A 21622-nucleotide genomic window follows, 5' to 3' on the forward strand; every position below is an offset into this window, starting at 1 on the left:
GCGTGGATGGCAGAATAAGGAACCACTTTAGTCTTTTTAAGTATAGAGAAATAGTTGGTTCCATTTTCCTGGCTTTTCATGCAGCCACGTCATCCCTATTTTCCTCCTGTGTTGCGCTGATATTCCTTCCTGTACGGGCCACTTCCTCATATGTGGGCTGGCCGAGATATGCCCGCGAGCCATGCCATGATTCAGTGGGCGTTCCTTGAGAAAAAAAAAACGATTTGCCGTTTCTATTCCGCTCGTGCGATTCCTATCACTCTGCTGCCGTGACTACCACCTCCTCGCCACAAATGCTCCTGCCATGATTCGATAATGATGGCGTTGTAAAGGCGCAAGAAACTGCTCGGTTCAATGAACCGCCGGCGGCAGCTCTAGGTTAAAAACCTATATGTGACATCAGTTTCCTAATCAGTTCCCCAATCTGCAAGGTAGCGATCTGACTCAAAAACTGCTACACGTTCCGCCCCGCCAACGATTTGATTGGATTATGTGTGCTGCCGCTCAAGCCCTCCCGATTTTGCTGGATTTCAATCGGATAGGAGCAAGCACTGCTTCCCACTCTCCTTCTCCAGATCTCTTCTAGATACCGTACAGTGGTGGAAGCGGAACGCATGATTGAGAGGTCAACACCAAAGGCCTAGCCCCATGAAGATCAACGAGGAATAGCAGGATCTGAACAAAGCAGGTTTCATGATCCCATTAACCTTCTTCACGTTTTTGTTCTTGCCTTTATACTTTCCGATTTTTAGTGCATATAAAACAGACATGGCTACATTTTGCGAAACAGAAACAAAAATCGGAAAGAACAATCTTATGTAGTTGTTTTCTATTACTGCTTTTGTACGTGCTATCTTTTTACTCTTGCCAATTCACTTTCCCTGGACATGCCTCTAAATAAGTAGTACAAGGGTCCTAACTATTGGTGATGAAACAGCTTTTTCAAGCAATTTGCAGCAACTTATAATAACAATACAGATGAGTAGCACTGTACTAGGATTTGTACCATTTTTTCTTGATTCCGTTTTCTATTGGTTGTGCAATCCTCTTCTGACCAACTAATTTTGGCAATTGTGTCCCATGGTTACTCCTGACCGAGTAAGTGCCCATGGACAACCAGCTCGCATCCATGTGCTCGCAAAGACATCATCCCTTGCTATCCAATTCCTCTACAGTGAGATCTATGTCGTCCAAGTAGAGTCAACCCTACCTTTTTGGGAAAATTTGCTACAGGACACCGTTATTTTCTGGCGTTTGCCAAAACACACCGCTCGATTGTGTCTTTGCCAGAACACACCACCTGGCTGAAAACGGAAAGTTTTGCATTTTGTCTTCAAAACATGTCATCCCAGGTGAAAGTGCAAAACTTTCCGTTTTCGGCTAGGTGGTGTGTTCTGGCGAATGTGCCACGAAATTGTAATGGTACGTGGCAAAGACACAATCGAGCAGTGTGTTTTGGCAAACGCCAGAAAATAACGGTGTCCTGTAGCAAATTTTCCCTACCTTTTATCATGGAGTCTTTCTTTGGTCTAGGTGGTTTGCATTGGGTCCCTAAATGTTTGTTGCATTTTGAATATGGACTGGACAAGGTGCAGGCGTGCTGAGGCTTTAACGAAGAGCAGCAAAGCTGCAGTTGTGAGGAAATAATTCAAGGAAAAGATTGTATAACTAAAGCTTGATTTATGTTTATACAGATTTCTCTTTTCATTTCCCTCTTGCTCTGTTTTGTGGTATCTCTTTGTGTAGTTGCCTTGGGTGGTGGGCTGGTGGCCTCAAGTCCTGCCACTTTAAGGATCGGTGCATCTTTTCTTCATCTTCTTTATATGGAACATATTACAAAACTAGAGGCAGACCCCAAACTTTGATGGATACTATGTCGGAAATCTTAGATCCAATGATCTTCTTCATATGTGAATTCACCTCTGTGATATATCTGGCGAAAGACGCATGTATTCAGGCTCGCCTAGATCTGTCTCTGTGTAAGCCTGGTAATTGTTTTTGTCAACTCAATCCTATTATTGCGAGGCTAAATCATGTTTGTGGAAAAAAATCAATATACATGTATAATGTGATAAACTCATTATGGTACATTTTTCTGTGAGTCAGTTTCTTAGTAGTTGATCCAATTCTTTAGCTTATGGTGAGGAGCTACTATCGTGATAACTTAAGTAAAACTTTGGTTGACTTGAAGTTGCGCAGATTGTATTTAATAAACCCAATATCTAAGTTTAAATGCGGCACACACATCCTTTAGTTACTTTGTGAATGTACGTGTGTCTAGCTGGAGTATAGAGCTTGGAGAGAGAAAAAAAACCCGCGATTGTAGTTTTTTTTTTTCCGCTGACAGCTATTCTTACAGTTCCGCTCAGACGCTCATACTGATATTCGATCAATGGAGGTCCTTGGTGGGATTTTGGCCGCAAACTATGATGGATTCAGCAAACACGTTTTATACTTCTATTGCAATAATTTATGCTACTACTTAGAATTGTCATAGAGAAAATGTTGAACACTAAGTGTTAATGAATTACATTTTCAATGCACTCACGTGTCCCGCAGCAACCGCACGGGGTTTTATCTAGTTTCTAAGTTGGCCTTCCGTATATAGATAATATACATAAACTTTAGAGCATAATCGTGAAATCATCTTAGCTGAACTGGTTCAACTGTTCTACCGCACCTATTAATAAGTAAGAGATTGTGTGTTTAATTCCTGTGAACATCGTCTATTTCTTTCTTTTCTTTCATTTTTTCCTATTCTGATTAGTGCTGCTCATTTTTTTTCTTTTCTCCAAAATTTTCTATTCTGATTGATGCCTACCCTATGATACAAATACTTAATTATTTATTTTATTAGTACTGAATAAACTTAGACGAGTTGCATGTATAAAGCACACTATCTCCACTTTTGGAACAAATTTCTTATTCAAGTCTTAAACATATAAGAAAGTTTGTAATTTGATATAGTGATACTGCATTTCTGTCACGAGATAGTTTTTATAATGGGCTTATCCATATTACCATGTGCAAGTACATGTTGGGATAGCTTTACATGCTATAAGCTATTGAGATTACGAAAGTATTTTCTAGTTTTAAAACCCAGATAGTTTAAATGCATCAAAACCATTAGATGTAGGTCTTTTCGGTTGGACCGATGGTCTGGTATGGGTTTTAAATTATAATGTTTCTCTTTAATTTTTTAAAGACATCTTACCATGAGTTCGAAATCTAGGGTGTCGAGAGTCGATATTTTAGTGAAATAGGGCTCCATTTTAAAGTTTCGCACAGGGCCTCGGATTTTACCGGCCCGGCCCTGTATTGAGGGGGAGTTTTCTTGTGCCTCTGAAGATTGTAAGTTGAGGAGGATATTGGCGTAAGTCTTTGACTTGATGATCACACAACTTCAGAGTTCTACACCATCTATCGGCATGTAGTCATCAAGAGCCCTAGATGTTCCTGTTGCATCAAGCTTAGCATTTAGGGACGGAGCCAGTGGGGGGCAGGCTGGGGCCATGCCCCCCCCCCCCCCCCCCGATTATTATTTTCCTAAAAAAACCTTTAAAATTTGTAGGTTTGCCCCCAAATTTAGCAAATTTTAGCTATATGGCCCCCTCCAACTTATGTGATGTACATTTAGCCCCCCTTGTCTTGTATTCCTGGCTCCGTCCCTGTTAGCATTCATGCCTTCTTTAATTCGGATCACATAGCCATGACTATGAACACTAGAGAGAGCCGAAGGTGCATCGTTGTCCTCGCCCCTCCCTTGCCGCTATCGAAAGAAGCTTGTCATAGTAGAGCTTGTGATAGTATGCATACATAATTGTTTTAATGCCCCAAAAGACTGGTGCATCAGATCAACAACCATTGCCGAAGATGAAAATTATAGATCAAAGAGACAAACTTGCGACCATACAAAAAAAAAACATCAACTGGATCCTAGGAGATTCGTTGGGAAGACAACACGACACACCCTCCATCTGTGCCAGACCCAACACCAGAGCGAGCATAGGGTGAGGAGGATCTTATTTTAATTTCAGGATGTTGCCGCCGCCACACCATCTTAAAGAAGGCATTGAAACTACCTTAAAAAAGAAACATGAATCTTCCCGCGGAGCCATGGTCCAATGCCACCAGAGGTGGGATGGACCGGTGCTGGCGCCGGCGAGAATGACTAAAACCCTAGACTTGTTTGAATCGCCTCCTCTCTCGTCAGCCGCTTCGTTGGAATAAAGTTGATGCACATCTCAAGAACGTGCAAATACCTCGAATCTAGGACATGCATATACATTGTACTTAAAACTAACAAATAACGAACACACCATAACATCTCAAAGTTGTTATGTCCAACTTGGTGATTCATAGCGAAAGGCTAGTCCGTAAACTGCAACAATGGCTTGCATGCAACACTTTGCAAGAAAATCATTTCAATCGTGAATGTTTTTGCACAATTAATTCACAGTTGACTCTTGATCAAAGTCACGATCCTAGAAGCTATTTTTCTTGGTGTCACACAACACTAAAAGTTTGAGGACCTATTTTTAGACAATGGCAGTTTCCCAAGGATGCAAGAAACCGGGAAATCCTCTAATCCTCACAGCTTCACCAGAAAATGAAAATAATTTCCTGCTTTGGCACAAGAGAAATGAAAAAACCATAGGAAGGTCATGGCGGACCACCACCGTGCAGGCCCCACGCCGGAATCTCAAGAAGTCAAGCACAGGCGGCACCATCACCTCAACGTCGAAGTACCCCCTGTTGCCGCCTCCGGCTGCTTCGCCGGCTGCTTCGGGCCATCCCCTACCTCCAACTCCACGTCCCACGCGCATGGTGACCGGCCGGCGTCGCCTTCACTGATCAAGTCACCGTCGGCCTGGATCCGGGCGCATAGCTTCGGCTCGACAAGGCACGGCCGCCGACGATCCGTGGACCTCCAGTACGACGCCCGCAGCTACGCGCGCAACTTCGACGAGGGCGCAGAGGGATCAGGCGAAGATGCGGCCAGGCTCGCCGAGGTAGATGCGCTCAAATACGGGGGCTTTTCGTCCAGGCTCCCGGCATCGCCGCTATCGCCGTCCAGCCCGTGCGCCGACGGTCCAGGAAATGGACAATGCAGAGAACCGGCTCGGGAAAAAGGAACTAACTATACATAGTAACTAGGAATGAGATTCTTCTTTTGAAGCATCCTCGTTGATCATTTTAAACATCCTCGTTGATCATTTTATAGCATTCCATTTTTTCAGAAATTCAATTCGGCTACGAGATCATATACTTCCTCTAACAAAAAAAGTTCTACATATACACCTTCACATTATATGTGTGTCCGTCAAGTTTTACGAAAAACCGATATTTTTTTGCAGTCTATCTAAAAAAGAGAAATTTTATCTTGTAAAATTCTTATTTTTAGCACCAAAATTTGTATTTTCACACACGACAAGTCGATTTTTTATTAAACGACTTCGTGAGTGTGTAGAAAGATGTACGTGCAAAATTTTTGTTCCAATTTTTTAATATTTCAAAATATATCTAATATATATTTCAAAATAAAGGAAGCATATGCTCCCATAAGCGCAAAAACATCACTTCCTAAAAAATCACCTCTTATAGAGAACCAAATAAAAAAGAAATAAAATGAGGATAAAGAAATTCAAAAGGGTAGTAGTATATTAAGTTAAAATAAACTACATCTCATCATATCTATTTGTTAGATAATATTCCATCAGTCTCATGAAACTTATCTGAGCTTTGTCCAAATTTGTATGTTTCTAGATGCCATTTTGTGTCAAGATACACCAGATAAATCTTTAAACAAATTCAGTGAGATGGAGGGAGTACACAATGACCAAACTGAAAAATAAATTGTTAACTTAGTTATCGGTTTTGATTCTACTCCCTCAGTGCAGTAATATAAGATGTTGTAGATATGACTAGATACAAACAAAAGTGAGTGAATCAAAAAATAGCTAAAACGTCTTACATTGTTGTACTGAGGGAGTACAAAGCAAAAATCTATGGTGATTGGCATTTCTTAATCCACAAGTAAACTTGGAGCAACCAAAGAATCATATTGGCATGCGTTATTGAGTAGACCAATAGTACTAAACCAGCGATATGTGAACATAAGCTGCAATGTTTAAGCGTACAAAAACCTGCACTACACATGCCTGACAATGAAGTAATTTTAGCTCCTACATTCATCTAATTATTCTTACTAATTTGTGAGTGGATACTCATTCTCAACACTGCGACAATGCAGTTCTCTAGAGTGGATTTGCCCTTGGGAGAGATAGTACGATACAAATGCTGCTCTATCAAACAATCATCAATCATTTGAGCAATAAAATGTGTATTATGTGCAAGGAAATTATGCCATTTGAAGCTTATTTCGAATATGAATCTAAGAGCATCTTCAATAGGCGCGGCAAAAGGCCACCTCTCCCTCCTCCTTCGAGTGGACATCCACTCCGGTGTCGGACACCACTCGCTCGTCGGATTTCGACTGAGACTCCAAGTAGTTTAGGCTAGTTCCGAAATAAATGTCATTGCAACGTCGAAGTTTCCAATATATTTCGTATTTCCAGTTAATTTTTCGTGTTTTGTTTGATCTATTCCGTAGCAAAATATGATTAAAAAGTTGTTTGCGCCGCGCTGCGCGCTGCATAATGGGGCTTCCGGCGAAGGAACGTTTTTAGCGTTCGAGCACGCGCTGCATAATAGACCGTCCGACAGGGAAAATAAGCGCATCACGTGGCAATGGTTTACAGTGTGGTCGCATCGACTCGTATAGCGCGCCGAATTTTAGTGCGTCTATTGGAGATGCTCTAAGAGCAAGTACAATAAGATCCAGTCAGGTGGCTATAAGAGAATAAAATATTTTATGTTTGCTTAGTTGGAGGAGAGAGGTTAGGAGAAAGATGAGAAGTTGACTCTTATGCAATAGCCAGTTCTAGCACGTGCTCCTAGCCACCATGTGATACTAAAATGTGGGTGATGTATTGTAAAAGTACTACACTTCTATAGCTTACTATTGTTAGATGATGTGACAAACTGGCTGCCGGCTACACTATTGTTCTTGCTCTAACTAGTATGTCAAATTTGTATGACATAAACTATGTACCGTTAAACAAAGTCTTGGTCAAAGTTAAACGTTTGCGCTTATTATTTTAGGGTCAGGGAGAGTGCATGAATATAGATAGATGAAACCAATGGCAATAATCTATTTGTCGCTACTACTAGTAGTAGTCTACTACTACTAGTAGATCTACCTAGCTTAGAGCAGGTCTAACAGACCCCTTAAAACACCCAAACCCGTATAATAACTGCCAGAATACGGGTTTGAACTCTACCCGGCCGTCTAGCAGACCCCGTAAAAACGGCCCCCGCTTCGATTTTTGCTGTTTTCGATTACGGGGCGGGTCTTCGCCCCTTACTTGTACGGGGTGGGAGACCAAATACAGGGCCAACCCCCCACTCGTGGCGGGCTGAAATTTCAGAAAATCTAACCGTTTCGCCGGCGAACTGCCGAAGCGAAATGAGCGCCGCCGGGGCCGAGGCGAGGGCGGCCGGCGAAAGCGCGAGCACTGGCCGGGCAAGCGGGGCGAAGCGAGCGAGCGAGCGGGCGAAGCGGCGCAGCCATGGCCGAAGCGGAAGCGAGGGCGGCGCTTGATCGGGAGCGGGGCAAGCGAGGCGAGGGCGGCGGGGCGAGGCGGTGAGGGCGGCCGGCCGGCGGGCGAGGCGAGCGGCCGGCGCGCGGCCATGGCGGAGCCGAAGCGAAGCAGGCGACCGGGAAGCGGGGCGAAGCGAGGGCCAGGCGGCGCGGCCGGGCCGGAGCGTGGCGAAGAGAGCGGCAAGCGGGGCGGCCATGGCCGGCCGAAGCGAAAGCACGGTGGCTTTGGCCGGGGAGTTGGCTAGAGGAAGAAGATGAAACCAGTTTTTTTTCCGATTCGGCATATTTTGGGAATATTCTATTTTACAGGGTGAGTTTACAGGTTCTGCTAGATTGGATGTGTTTTTGACCGGTGAAAAACGAATACAGGGCCCTCTACTCGCATTTTAAGGGGCGAAAAAATACGGGGCCTGTTAGACATGCTCTTAGCTCTTACCGGACAAACACATCCTAGACCCGCGCTCCCCGCTTCACCTGTCCTGTCTGTCAGTCCTGATACCGCTTCCTTGTAGTGTAGCTACGCCCGTCACTCCTCCTGGACGAGCTGTTTCCCCATGGATGGAGATGACGGCAACGACGCAGGCGGCGACTGGATCTGGGTGCGTCCACCGCAGGAAGCGGAAGCGGCCTCTGCGGCGGCGGGGTGGCCGGTGGAGGAAGCGCGGCCTCTGAAGGTGGTATTCGCGTCACCGGCAAGGTACTTCACTGACGCGGCGCCGATCGGCAACGGCCGTCTCGGCGCCATGGTTTGGGGCGGCGTTGCCTCCGAGAGGCTCCAACTCAACCGTAATTATCCGACCCCCTTCCATCTTCTCAAGGCTTAATTTAATCTGATGTAGTCCCCATCTTTAGTCAACATTTTACGTATATTTTGAAAAAAATGTGTGTGTTTTGCTTATGGCATAGTGTTCAGGTTACAACCGGACTACAATCATTCATGACCATTTACTCCACGCATGGAGGGACTGATCCTTGTAACACACACCCACACATCACTCTGCTGCCATACTTAGCTAGTTCATACTATCCCCCAAGCAGGGCCTAAGGATTAAAATTCCTCCAATAATCCTTTGCAAAACGTTTCAAGATAAGAGACCCTTTTGTTTTCGGATCTAGGAACTCGATATTAAAACTTATTACAGAACAATGTTAATATCAAGATTTTACCAGAAATTAATTTCCTAATTATCTTTTTGGAATATTGAAAATTATGGAGTCAACAGTTCGCTGAAATTAGATGACCAACAATCTGAATATCACATCCCAATATTTGACCTGGTAATCTCATTAGTAAACAATACAAAAAGCACGAGTTTGGTTTGATCCAATCAGTCTAGGCCATCCAAATTAGAACTAATCTAATGGATGAGAAAATAAGTTGGAACACTGCACCTTATAATCACTCACAACTAATTGCACAATTATTCTCACCATATGTTTACATCCCCACGATATTTTAAATTCCATCATACTCTTCCTGTTCCACATGCATACTCACTGTTGCACATGGTGCTCTACCTGGCCCTTCTTATGGTTAAACATATATGTATTATATTTTGCGCGATCAATATATGTGTAAAAATGGGCATTGCATGAACACACTTGCTAGTTGCTTATAATGATAAACCTATAAGAAGAAAAGATAACATAGGCCCATCGCAACCTTAGTCGCATGGGTTTATGATTTACCTGAAATATTCATTAGCATGAGAGCTTTATATGTTAGTGCTGGGACTAGGGGATGTATTTTGCTAAATACTTGTAACCAAAATAAAGATGACCAGGAAAGCTTGCACTAGTGTGTTAAACATAGTTTGAAAAGCAGTATATTTGAAACCAGTTGAAGACTTCCATGGCATGATGAGGAGTAAAGTTTAGAATTTTAAGATAAGTGAAAATGGTCGTATCAGGGGTCCTTCTTAAGATGTGAAAAAATATACTGGTGGAACTAGTTGTTCTCTTTTCTTCATTTAATCATGGTTAACTGCATGCTTTTTAGTTTTTGAACCAACTCTTTTATAAAAATGGATACACATAAAAGGTTTGCTGAGGCAAAGCTCCAAAACACCGAGAGGTCCACAATCCTCAATTGAACTACAGGCTTTACTTTAGTACACCCTGAAACATAGTTTACTATTTTCCATGCAGATCAATTGTTTAAGATTAACGTACCCATTTGACTGAAAAAGAGATCTGTGGCACCCGAGCTCACTAGAGCCTGTTTAACGGGAGTTTCGGTCTCCAAAAATTCTGAAAATATTTACTTGAATACATACACAAGTTGTCTATGTATCTGCAAGGTTTCGCCAAAAGAATAATTGTATTTTGGACTAGACAAAAATTACAAATTTGTGGCTGTAAAAAAGGAAAAATCTCGTTTTTGATCCCCACATTTCGTCGGATTACAAAATTACAAAAATTCGGTGTCTGGTTCACGGATGATAATATATTTCGTCGAAACTTGATTCGTACATACTAGATGAGTATATGTACTTGTATAAATATTTTCAGAATTTTTGGCGGTGTCCCGTTTTCGATTTTTTTTAAAGGAGCTCCAGTGAGCTCGGGAGCTACAAACAGTTTTCAGTAGTATAGTCTATTTTACAGGAGCTCGCCAGTTTTGTTTCTGTCGAAAAATGTTGCAATATCTCCCATAACCTATTCTGCCTGCACGTCTATCTAATAATCTGAGTAGTGATCAATTAACTTCTGGACCTGTACCAGTAACCCACTTATGATGATAAATGTACCATCTTTCTTTTTATTGATTATGTTTTAGTACAGAGGACCTGGTTGGGTTTGGAATCCCAAGTATCAAAATCACGCAGAAATTAAGCATCCTTGCTTCTATTTTCCAGTGCATGCCTTTTGAAGCTTTTTTTTTCAAGAAAACGCAAAAGATTTTGAAGCATTCATTTTCTTTGAATGGGTGCTTACAAGCAGCAATCCCAAGGCCGCAAAGGCAACATTGCTGGAGTAGGTTCTAACTTGGCACTTACTCTTGGTTAGCTTTACATAACCAGTGAATGAATCTACCCTTTTTAAAGTTACTTTGAGATCTGTAAAGTTCAAAGCATTTTTTTTTGTAGTAGATGCTAAGATGGTTTCATGTTGGACAGTACAATAGTACATAACTACTCTACTGACCAGTATGTGAAGTTATTGTTTTGTTTTGCGTTGTAGCCTTGTAGGGTAGAGCCCAATGGTGATTAGATGCATTTTACTACCTCCGTTCCAATGAATAAGGCTTATATTATTTTTGAAAAGTCAAACAATGTAGAGTTTGACCAAGTTTTTACAAAAAATCATTAACATGCAAAATACAAAATCAATATCAATAAATATATTCATATGATATCCATAGAATATCATATTTGTCGATAGATTTTTCCAAAAGTTTGGTCAAACTTTACTTGGTTTGACTTTTCAAAAAAATATAAGCCTTATTCATTGGAACAGAGGAAGTATATAACAGTTAACATCTATGGAGTTATCAGACAGGATAATCATACTACTTTGTTGCTGGAAAATTTTGGTCAAATTATGCCCACAACATTGTGATGTTACCTGAACTGATGGTGTACTGAATCTGCGACTGGACAAGCATTCGACATGTGCGTTGGCTTCTAGTAGTGATACATACAAGTCGTTTTTTGTTCTGATGGTGTTACTACAACAAACAAAATGCACTAAACATATAATTAGAACTTTTTGGAAACACATGCTGAAAGTTGGAATTTGAAATGACATATGTGGCAATCTGCAGAACTTTTCCTACTCGTATTACCTTCTGCCGCAGATGTTCATGCTCATGCGGTCGGTGAGCACACTGGAGGTAGAAAGTGAGTGTGTTGGAGTTGGATTTTCTCTCTCCAGAAAACACAAAAGCTTTTGTATCTCGATGCATTGGTAGAGAAAGTTACGTACAAGTCCTAAGAGTAACTTTACACCCATGTTTGCAATGCCACGCCTCTACTCCCTCCGTTCTGATTTAGTCTACATTCTAGAAAAAAAGAGACAAATTAGTAGTGCATTTATTAGTACTACTTAGATATTTGAACAACCAATCCAAGCTACATTGAAAATAACAACATCCAATAAAAAGAGTAAAACCACCTCGTTTTCAGTGTTGTTGTTGACTAAAAGCTAGAATGTAGAGTATTTCAGAACAAATTTTGGGGCTAGAATGTAGACTATTTCAGAATGGAGGGAGTATAAACTAACCCTCACCGCTGGAAGCAAATCATCAAGGTTCTCACCCCCATCCTTGCCCACTGACGAGCCTCTGCGTTGGAGTTTAATGGAGAGACAGATGGACAAATAGCAAACGAGCGGAGAGAGGCAGTTTATCGAAGGAGATGGGTGCTGGAGCATGCTTGTTTTTGGCTGTTGTTAGATGTGGTGAAATCGATGTTGAGGGTGTTCAAACATTGGATCAACCGGCAGATGTAGACATCAGTTGGCCACATATCTGTCTTCCGTGCTGTGTTCAATGTAAGGCTTCTTGATAAATACTAATCCTTTTCACATTACGTAACGGGTGGATCAGGGAGGCTCTGATATGCATAGACAAATAAAAAGTGAAGCCATACCTGGTATTTTATTATTGAATCCATCATCAAAGTTGGCATTTTTACTGGAAGTTGTATGGATTTGAAGTCCTGAGAACACTGCCTGAATGTGTATATTGTTCTGTAGATGCTTCATGCCAGTATTCATCTTACACTTTTCCATGACCATGGTAGGGACCATATTTCTTGATCTTGCATGTGTTCTCCAAAAGTATAATGCGATGATTTTGTACAACTTTTCTGAAAAGATGTGGGAATGGAAGCCTTTTTTTTCTTGCTTCTGTTACAGTTTTCCTGTGAGTGAATGCCCTTTTTGTCTTGTTTGCCTAATTATGTACACCTTTCACAGGTGCAGACTCATATTGGCTTTCTTTTTAATGATGTATATATTTGTAAACTTCATTGCTTCATCTTGAAACTGTTGGTGCAGACGACACATTATGGACGGGTGGACCTGGTAACTATACAAACCCCAAAGCTCCTGCTGTTCTTTCTAATGTTAGGAGCCTTGTTGACAAGGGACAGTATGCTGAAGCTACAGCTGTTGCTTATGACCTGTCTGGTGACCAGACACAGGTACATATTTTGTTTTTTATGTTGATTGAAGAGCTGTGTTGCTATATCATTATTCAAACATTGCTTATGTTATAACTGTAGGTCTACCAGCCTCTCGGTGATATTAACATTGCCTTTGGTGAGGATATCAGGTATACAAATTATGAAAGATACCTAGATCTGGAATCTGCAACAGTAAATGTCACATATAATGTTGGGGAAGTAACATACTCAAGGGAACACTTCTCCTCGCATCCACATCAAGTAATTGCGACTAAAATCTCTGCAGACAAATCAGGAGCACTCTCATGCACAGTATCTTTAGCTACACCTCTAGATCACCGGATTCGTGTAACAGATGCAAATGAAATAATCATGGAGGGTAGCTGCCCAGGAGAGAGGCCTGCGGGAGATGAGAACGCATTAGATCATCCCATGGGAATTAGATTTTGTGCTATTCTCTACCTGCAGATGAGTGGTGCCAATGGCACAGTGCAAGTATTGAATGATAAGATGCTGAAACTTGATGGTGCCGACTCAGTAGTTTTGCTTCTTGCAGCTGCAACCTCATTTGAAGGACCGTTTGTCCAGCCTTCTGAATCAACACTGGATCCAACAACATCAGCATTCACAACATTAAATATGGCTAGGAGCATGTCATATTCACAGCTGAAAGCTTATCACATGGATGATTACCAGAGTCTTTTCCAGCGTGTATCCTTGCAACTTTCACGAGGCTCTAATGATATGCTTGGAGGTAGCACTTCAGCTCACTCACCATACAATATCTCTCAGGATACCGCGGTATCTGATTGTGCTATACAGATGGCTGCCTGCTCAAGGTTAAACGAGCTTAGTAATTCAGAGAAGCCTACGGTGGACAGAGTTGTAAGTTTTATACATGATGAAGATCCTTCTCTGGTAGAACTTCTGTTCCAGTTTGGTCGCTATCTACTCATTTCTTGTTCGAGACCTGGAACTCAGATTGCCAATCTGCAAGGAATATGGAGCAACGACACTGAACCACCATGGGAGTATGTTCTTACAACATATCTTGTCTTGCTTTGTTCCTTGCTCCAGTTTTATATATTTTTGGATACTATGCTTTAGACTTTTAAACTGGAAACAGCTTGAACTGCTCACCTGGGTCACGTTTTTTAGAGTTTGTGTATTAAGAGAATACATCATCATATAGTATTAATAAAATGGGGTATCAACTCACAATGGCCAACTCTGCAAAAATGGATTGTCCTTGCACGCAGTTGGGTGCTACATGACCATTTTTGCATGACAAGCAACAAATTGTAAACAATTGAAAGGTATCGTAACAATCTGTAGCTCTTCTGCATCAAAATGATGAAAATATAGGTCGCAAATGTGAGAATTGACCCTTTGTCTTGATATGTTTCAGAAAACTCAGGTAGAAGTTTTAGTTTGCACATTTTTGTAAGTTAGATGGGAACTGGTGTTTTGATTTAGTTTTGAGGTTTATAGCTGTATTTGTTCCTTCTCTAGATTAATTATTACGATTCTCATGTGTACACACTATGATGCTATCACATGCTAAATCAAGCATGCTTTCCAGTGTGAAGACACTGTGAAGAGTTGGTTGACAGCAGTGATCAAACATGCACAGTCATTCCCTTAACAATTTGGGCAGTCAATTACCTTATAATCATATCGCCCAATGCTTTCCCATTATATTTATATAATTTTATAACAGGCGCTGTGCTCCTAACACTGTCACCCAAAACTGAATGCATATGAAGAAATCCACAGAAATTTTAGTTCCTACATTATTTTCTCAAATTTAGGTTTTGGGAATCTTTGTAAAAGTCAATGTAACTAAATGTTTTGGGAACGATAATTGAATCATTGTTTTAGAATATCTGGTGCATTCGGAATAATGATCTACTAATAGTATTATCCATCTTGTATTGAAGTAATTTTTGTTGCGGGTAATGCTGGTTCTTGTCCTGTTTGTAGCAAGTTGCTGTTGAATTTACTGCAATATAGTAGTGTTATAATGTAAGTTATGTGCGAGCATATTGATGATATTATTTATTTTACTCTTTTCTGGTCATCCAAGTTTGATCACAATATATCTTTCCTTTCACTTTGCAGTGCAGCTCCCCATCCAAATATAAATCTACAAATGAATTATTGGCCATCACTTCCTTGTAACCTTAGTGAATGCCAAGAACCACTATTTGACTTTATTGGTTCCCTTTCAGTCAATGGGGCTAAGACATCAAAAGTAAGTCCACTTTCATGAAAGAATGTCTCTGAAAACTGTGTGTTCTCTACCCTGTATTTCTGTGAGTGTTCCTTTTTGTTTTCCTTTGAATACTACTATTTCCTCGGGCGTTGGATCCTAGTATCCTACAGCACGTTGCATCCCAGCAAGAAGAAACAGTGACTCTCCATAGAGTTTTGTTAATCTATCTCTTAGTCTTTACCTATTACTTATTTCCCCATAGAGTTTTGTTGACTCCAAACAACACATCAAGGTGATACAACCCCAGAGTTCAAACCAGGCGTGTACGTCACATGATGCACACATACATAGTCTGAAAACTACATCATCATCCATGTTGGGTAAACTGTAGGTATATGGGTAGGATACGCTAACTTAAATTGAAAATTCTACCGTATAAACCAGGAACTGCTGCAGTAATAGATCACAAATTACCACTAGGCACCCTTAACCGTAGCGGAAATGGAGTCGATATAGCGTGGCAGTGCAGCGCAGTTGTACTACCTTCTCCTTGCAGTTCTCTCCAATGGTTCATCCAAGCGTCACAGTTGCAATGCGTCGAAGGTATCCACACATTGAAGGATTAATGTCGCTCGCCGTTCTGCAAGATCGGAATGGGCTGCTTTGGGCGTGGGAGGAGTGGCAGGCTGGGTTTCGGGAACCTATGTAGCACCGTGGATACGTGTATCGGCAGGGGCGGAGCTAGAAATGATCAGAGAGTGGTGCTAAGATAGGCTACGTGGTGCTGGGCTAGTGCAATCTTCATTCTGGTGAGCTAGATAAGTCAGAGTTTTCCTTAAGCAAAACATTGATGGACCGGTGCTATAGCACTGGTAGCACCAGGCGTGGCTCCGCCCCTGTGTATCGGTAATGGACAGATACGGTTACATAAATTCGGCATTTTCGAAAACCACCTACGGTGACAATGTTTTACTCCCTCCGATCCATATTACTTGCCACCTAGTGTAGATACATCCATTTTAGTGGCAAGTAATATGGATTGGAGGGAGTACTATTTCTTTTAATTGGCAAATAAATATGTGCAGTTGCAAAGTAGGAAACTAGGAACAGCGTAGCATATTGCCTCATTGTTCAACTTGATGAAGCAACACTTACAAATGCACTAGAGGGTAAAGATACAATTTTTCGGCTTAATGCCTTTTTAGCCATTGCAACCTCACTTCGAAGTGTCATAAGAATGTGAACCGTGTCCGCTCCTGAACAGCTACACAATCCATGCTTCAATCAAGATGGGATTGTGTAGCATGGTATTGATAAGCAAGTATTTTAGTACAAAGTCTGACAAACAAACATACTTGATGATCAATACAAAGGATGGCAAGCCAACAGCATTGTCGACTGGCTTCGCATTTTAGGGATATCCTCGCGAAGCCAGGGCAACCTGAAACCCCCACTGAGCCGTCCAGAAGCACAACTAATGAAATGAATTTAAGTGACATTGGTAACATGCCCTAGGAAACGAAATTTTCAGGCGATTGCTATGTGTGCTTGGCTGCACATCCAAATAAGATCTAAGCAAAACTTTGGCTACTTGATTTTGTCACAGGAATGTGGCGGACTTTAAGGCATTTAAACCTAGTACTTAAGTATGAAAGTGAAAGAACTACACCTTAAGAAACTGTTAAAATTGTACATCTTCTTAATGAATCATCCACACAGCTCTATTAAATGGTTTGTGTGTATTAGATTCTTGAAGAATGTAGTTGGTGTTTTAACTTATTACTAGATCATATATATTCAGTTTAGATGTTCCAAATTGGCTTGTGGTATATTTTGGAACCTCCTATGTGAGGGAACCTTTTAAGGTAATGATAAATTTGCTTCACAGGTGAATTACGGAGCTAATGGTTGGGTTAGTCATCAAGTCACAGACTTGTGGGCGAAAACATCGCCGGATGCTGGTGATCCTAGTTGGGCTCTATGGCCAATGGGTGGGCCATGGCTGGCTACACACCTGTGGGAGCACTACAGTTTTACAATGGACAAAGTGAGTGATGACATGGACACAATGCCGTCGAGTACTTATGTGCATTACTTTCTTGCATCACCCACCGATTTCGGTCATACCTCATAGGTAGATATAAGAATTTATAGTTATTACTGGCTTAGGTTGGAGCTTAATCTCCCTTTCTGTTGCGGTTATGCTAGTCCTCTTATTTGTAAAGAGTTTGTAAAAAAGGAAATCTTAGACCAAATCAGAGGAAGCACTAACGAACTTGGATTACATCTAGTTAACTTGTACCAAAAGGTAATGGTGTTTAGCAGCTATGACTGGTCGATAGCATTGAAATATCCTCTTAAAAATATGCTCTATGTTGTGATTGATGGATATTGATTTAGAGAATGTCATGAATATATATGGTGAATTCCACATTGACAGTTTTTTCGCAAACTGTTATCTCACCTAGAGATTGGAGAAGCAGCAGGTGTGATTCTGTTCTTTCTTTGCAGCAATTTTTGGAGAACACAGCTTATCCCCTTCTGGAAGGATCTGCCTCCTTTCTGCTGTCCTGGTTGATTGAGGGGCAAAGAGGGTATCTGGAAACCAATCCTTCTACTTCCCCTGAGCATTATTTTATTGCTCCGAATGGCAAGAAAGCGTCTGTCAGCTACTCAACAACTATGGACATGTCAGTTATTAGAGAAGTTTTCTCAGCTGTTCTCCTATCTGCTGATGTAAGTCTTTCATTTTGTTGTTCTTAAAGAAGACGGTTTTCATGAGTATGCAGATGCTTTATGATATGGATGACGTATGTAGCTTTGCAAAAGTATAATGGACTTATAATGAAGCCCGTTTGAGCATGTATGTGTATGTTTATATGCTTGAAGCCATGATCGATTCATATGTTTCTTATCAGATTTTAGGAAAATCCAGCACTGATGTGGTTCAGAGAATAAAAAAGGCACTACCAAGGCTCCCACCAGTACAAATTTCCAGAGATGGTACTATCATGGAGTGGGTCAGTTTATTTTTCTATTTGTTTATCTCTCAGGTGATTACATTCGTATGTTCAATTTCATAATACTTATCTTTTTTGCATAGGCGCAAGATTTTAAGGATCCTGAGGTTCAGCACAGACATGTATCCCATCTGTTTGGTCTTTATCCTGGACATACCATGACACTGGAGCAAACACCTGACCTCTGCAAAGCTGTTGCCAATAGTCTCTATAAAAGAGGTACTACCTTTTTGCTACATGAAAAGTGCAGTATTAGTTTTTTCCTTTTTTGTTTTTTGAAGCTTTCAGACTTTAGTTTGGGTACCTTTCAAATGAAAATATCAGCTTGCAAAGCTAATAGCTAGATGATGACCTCTCGAGACTCCTCCACACAATATGTACTCATATTGCATAAGCCTTTTTCTGAGATTTGAGGGTTAACTGTTGAAGATAAGAGGAATGGGCATTGGGAAAGGTGTCAGTAATTCAGCATCAGCTTGAGTGCTGGTCCACTTCATAGTAGAAGACTAAACAATGTATATCTGGATTGGATCAACTGGTGTTGTTCTCATGTAAAATTGAAATAAGCAGTAACCATGTTTCAGGGTGATGCTAATAGATTTTTGCTTTGTTGTGTAAACTCTAAATGTTGAAATTACCTCCTGGCCAGAATTTATGTGAACTGCTTCCAAGGGTTGCTGCATAGACATTTTATTTCAAATAATCTGATGGTCTAACTAAGTTGAAGTTTTCCTATACAGTTTGCTTGTATGAGGAGCTGGTATATTCTTACTTTTCAGTCTAATTAAGAAGTAGTATGTATGTATTATTGTCCACAATTACTCCCTCCGTTCCACAATATAAGCCTTTCTAGCTAGCTAAAATAGATTGATAAGCTAAGAAGGCTTATATTGTGGAACAGAGTGATACATCATACTGCTATATGAATCTCAAATTTGTTGCATTTACGGTTAGTTCATGATATAGCCACGGTTTTAAGAACCCATCACTTTCCCTGTCTTTGCTGCCTGGCGTTGAATTCTTATTCTATTGTTTTAGGTGATGAAGGGCCTGGGTGGTCTACTGCATGGAAGATGGCTCTGTGGGCCCATCTTCACAACAGTGAGCATGCATACAAAATGATTCTGCAGCTAATCACTTTGGTTGATCCGGAACATGAGGTTTCAAAGGAAGGAGGTCTATACAGCAATTTGTTCACAGCACATCCACCATTCCAAATCGATGCAAATTTTGGGTAAACCAGACCATCTCCACCGAATCAATCGTTTTGATCCGCTGCTTACCGTACTATGATTTCATTGAATCTTGAGACGTAGAACTACAGCTCTGTGTGACCAACCACCCAATATACCAACTTGGTGAGGGTCAGCCATTAGGCATTACCTCGCGATGGATCTAAGCTGAAAATTGTTTTCTTTTCTCAAACACGCACCTAAACAAACTGTTAACCACTTAGGCCATGCTTGGATTGAGCGTAGTTTTTTGTGCTCCCCGGTAGGTCGAGCGAACTGTAAGCACGTAAAAACATTGTCAATCCAAGCATGCCCTTAAAAGGGATTTAAAATAATAGTGATCACCGTACTTACTTGTAGCAATCGATTCAATGTGTCCTAATGGTCTCCTCTTGCAGATTCCCAGCTGCATTATCAGAAATGCTGGTGCAGAGCACAGGGAGTGACCTGTACCTGCTCCCAGCTCTACCCCGTGACAAGTGGCCTCAAGGCTTTGTTAAAGGTCTGAAGGCACGAGGCGGTTTGACGGTTAACATTTGCTGGAAGGAAGGTAGCCTCCATGAAGCTCTGCTGTGGTCTGGCAGCAGCCAGAATTCGCTTGCGCGGGTCCACTATGGCAGCCACTCTGCCACTATCAGTGTCTCTCCAGGTCAAGTTTACCGGTTCAACTCGGATTTGAAGTGCTTGAAATCCTGCCCACTTTGAGGATGTGCGTGTATTGGTTCTGCAATCGGAAAGCACAATCTCTTAAGGCAAAATTACCGAATCTTGTTAAACGTGGTGCTGATTAAACTTCCGTGTGTCGTTAAATTTCTGTTGGTGCTTTTCTTTAGGGACTTATCTTGAGCTGTACAAGGTGCTCTATTGTGTTCAGAAAGACTGAGTTCCTCGAATTTTCTTCTTAATAAATGGCCCAAAATGCTCTACAGGGTGGCCGTTCATGTGCTGTTTCTTGTACATTGTATATTCTTTTTATTTTTGCAAGAAACTTGTTCCTTGTATTAGATTAGCTCGAAGAATTACAAAGGATGCCACGAAGGCGTACACTAGATTTCCAAGAGATTTCTAAAAAGGAAAAAGGTCTTATTAGAGTTGGAGTGAGCGCTTTGTTTTGGGCAATCTGGAACGTCCGGAATGATTTTGTCTTTAACAAAAAAAGCTTCCCATCTTTTCTGCAGGTTATTCCCTTGGTTACCCATTGGATCCATATGTGGTCCTATCTCCAGCCGGAGGATGTGCGCCAGGACATGGATATTGGGTGCAACCGGTTGGCGACGGTAGCTCGGGATTTCTACAGCCGGTGCGGCTGGCGTATTGACAGGCGGCTCACATGAAGATCTTGTGGCGGCTTGTTTTTCTTTCTTTTTTCAGATGGCTGGTTCATGTTGAGACTCTTAGCGATCCATGATTTGTAATAAGTTTGTATTTCGGATTCGTTGAATAAGTTAATAAGATTAATAAAGGGCCGCATGCATCGATTGATGCAGAGGCTGGGGATTTTCCCCCTTATCGAAAAAAGATTTCCAAGAGACACATTCTTCGAAATTAACACTGATTTCTGTGTGAGGACAGTTTGGTCTTTGGGCTTGATGGTGGATCTGCTAATATATCATGAGGTTCACGAATTGTCTTTGTCCTCGAAGTCTCAGACACTGTTATCTGAAGTCCCCCGTCGCACCTGCTATGCCATGAAGTTGAAATGTAGCCATTTGCCATTTGCATCTACTCCGTGTACATAGGTGTAATTTTTATTTTTCTAGGCCCTAGTGGCAAGTATCAAAGAAACTGAGGGGGGCTTCTTTTCGGCTTCTAAATGGCTTCTTTGAGAAGTCTGTCTTCTAAACTTGTTTAAACTTCTAAATTAGTCTATTAAGTTCAAAAAAAATTTGGGAGACAGACTTTTGGAAGAAGTTCAGGGAGAGTAGATTCTAGGAGATGGATGTAGATGGTAGAGAGCAACAGAGATTGAAACATAATTAAATTCACCATATCACTGTGCTCATGTATTATAGAAATCCTCCCTGAGCCGACTTAAAATCCATCATTTTTGCTTCTCCTCGTATGCAAACATTAGCAAGCATTATTTACGCTGAACAGGAAGCATTTAGTTCTCCAATCACTGAAAGCATTTAGTATATACTCCGACTACAGACTGGAAACGAATGGAAGGTTTCCTCGCTTTGACCCTGGACCCTGAAGATGGAGTCACAATACAGATGATGTAAAGTATTCCAAAATGGAGGATTCTAACCCGAGTAAGTATGTCAGCCAGCTTGAGGGTTACTTTGATTCATAGGATATGAAAACTATAGGAATATGATTGAGATGCGTTATCTACTCACAGTTTATACTACACGATTTCT

At 41.2% G+C, this 21622-nt stretch overlaps 1 protein-coding gene across 1 annotated transcript; it reads left to right on the forward strand.

Annotated features, from left to right (window-relative positions):
- Positions 1 to 8119: 8119 nt before the first annotated feature.
- Positions 8120 to 20205, forward strand: LOC127304127 (alpha-L-fucosidase 2). The gene is made up of 10 exons (XM_051334837.1): positions 8120 to 8449; positions 12665 to 12810; positions 12892 to 13823; positions 14914 to 15046; positions 16896 to 17054; positions 17519 to 17743; positions 17926 to 18027; positions 18111 to 18246; positions 19066 to 19261; positions 19658 to 20205. Exons 1-10 carry the CDS (start codon positions 8218 to 8220, stop codon positions 19962 to 19964), a joined length of 2568 nt encoding a protein of 855 aa, XP_051190797.1. The 5' UTR covers positions 8120 to 8217; the 3' UTR covers positions 19965 to 20205.
- The last annotated feature ends 1417 nt before the right edge of the window (positions 20206 to 21622 follow it).

The sequence above is a fragment of the Lolium perenne genome, chromosome 1, assembly GCF_019359855.2.
Source record: "Lolium perenne isolate Kyuss_39 chromosome 1, Kyuss_2.0, whole genome shotgun sequence".
NCBI classification, from domain to species: Eukaryota; Viridiplantae; Streptophyta; class Magnoliopsida; order Poales; family Poaceae; genus Lolium; species Lolium perenne.

Excerpts from the sequence above, each read along its gene's own strand:
- LOC127304127 (XM_051334837.1), top strand. The coding sequence starts at position 8,218 with ATGGATGGAGATGACGGCAACGACGCAGGCGGCGACTGGATCTGGGTG. Across the intron at positions 15,047-16,895 it reads ATGGGGCTAAGACATCAAAA|GTGAATTACGGAGCTAATGG; the intron begins GTAAGTCCACTT and ends TTTGCTTCACAG. Across the intron at positions 17,744-17,925 it reads CTGTTCTCCTATCTGCTGAT|ATTTTAGGAAAATCCAGCAC; the intron begins GTAAGTCTTTCA and ends GTTTCTTATCAG.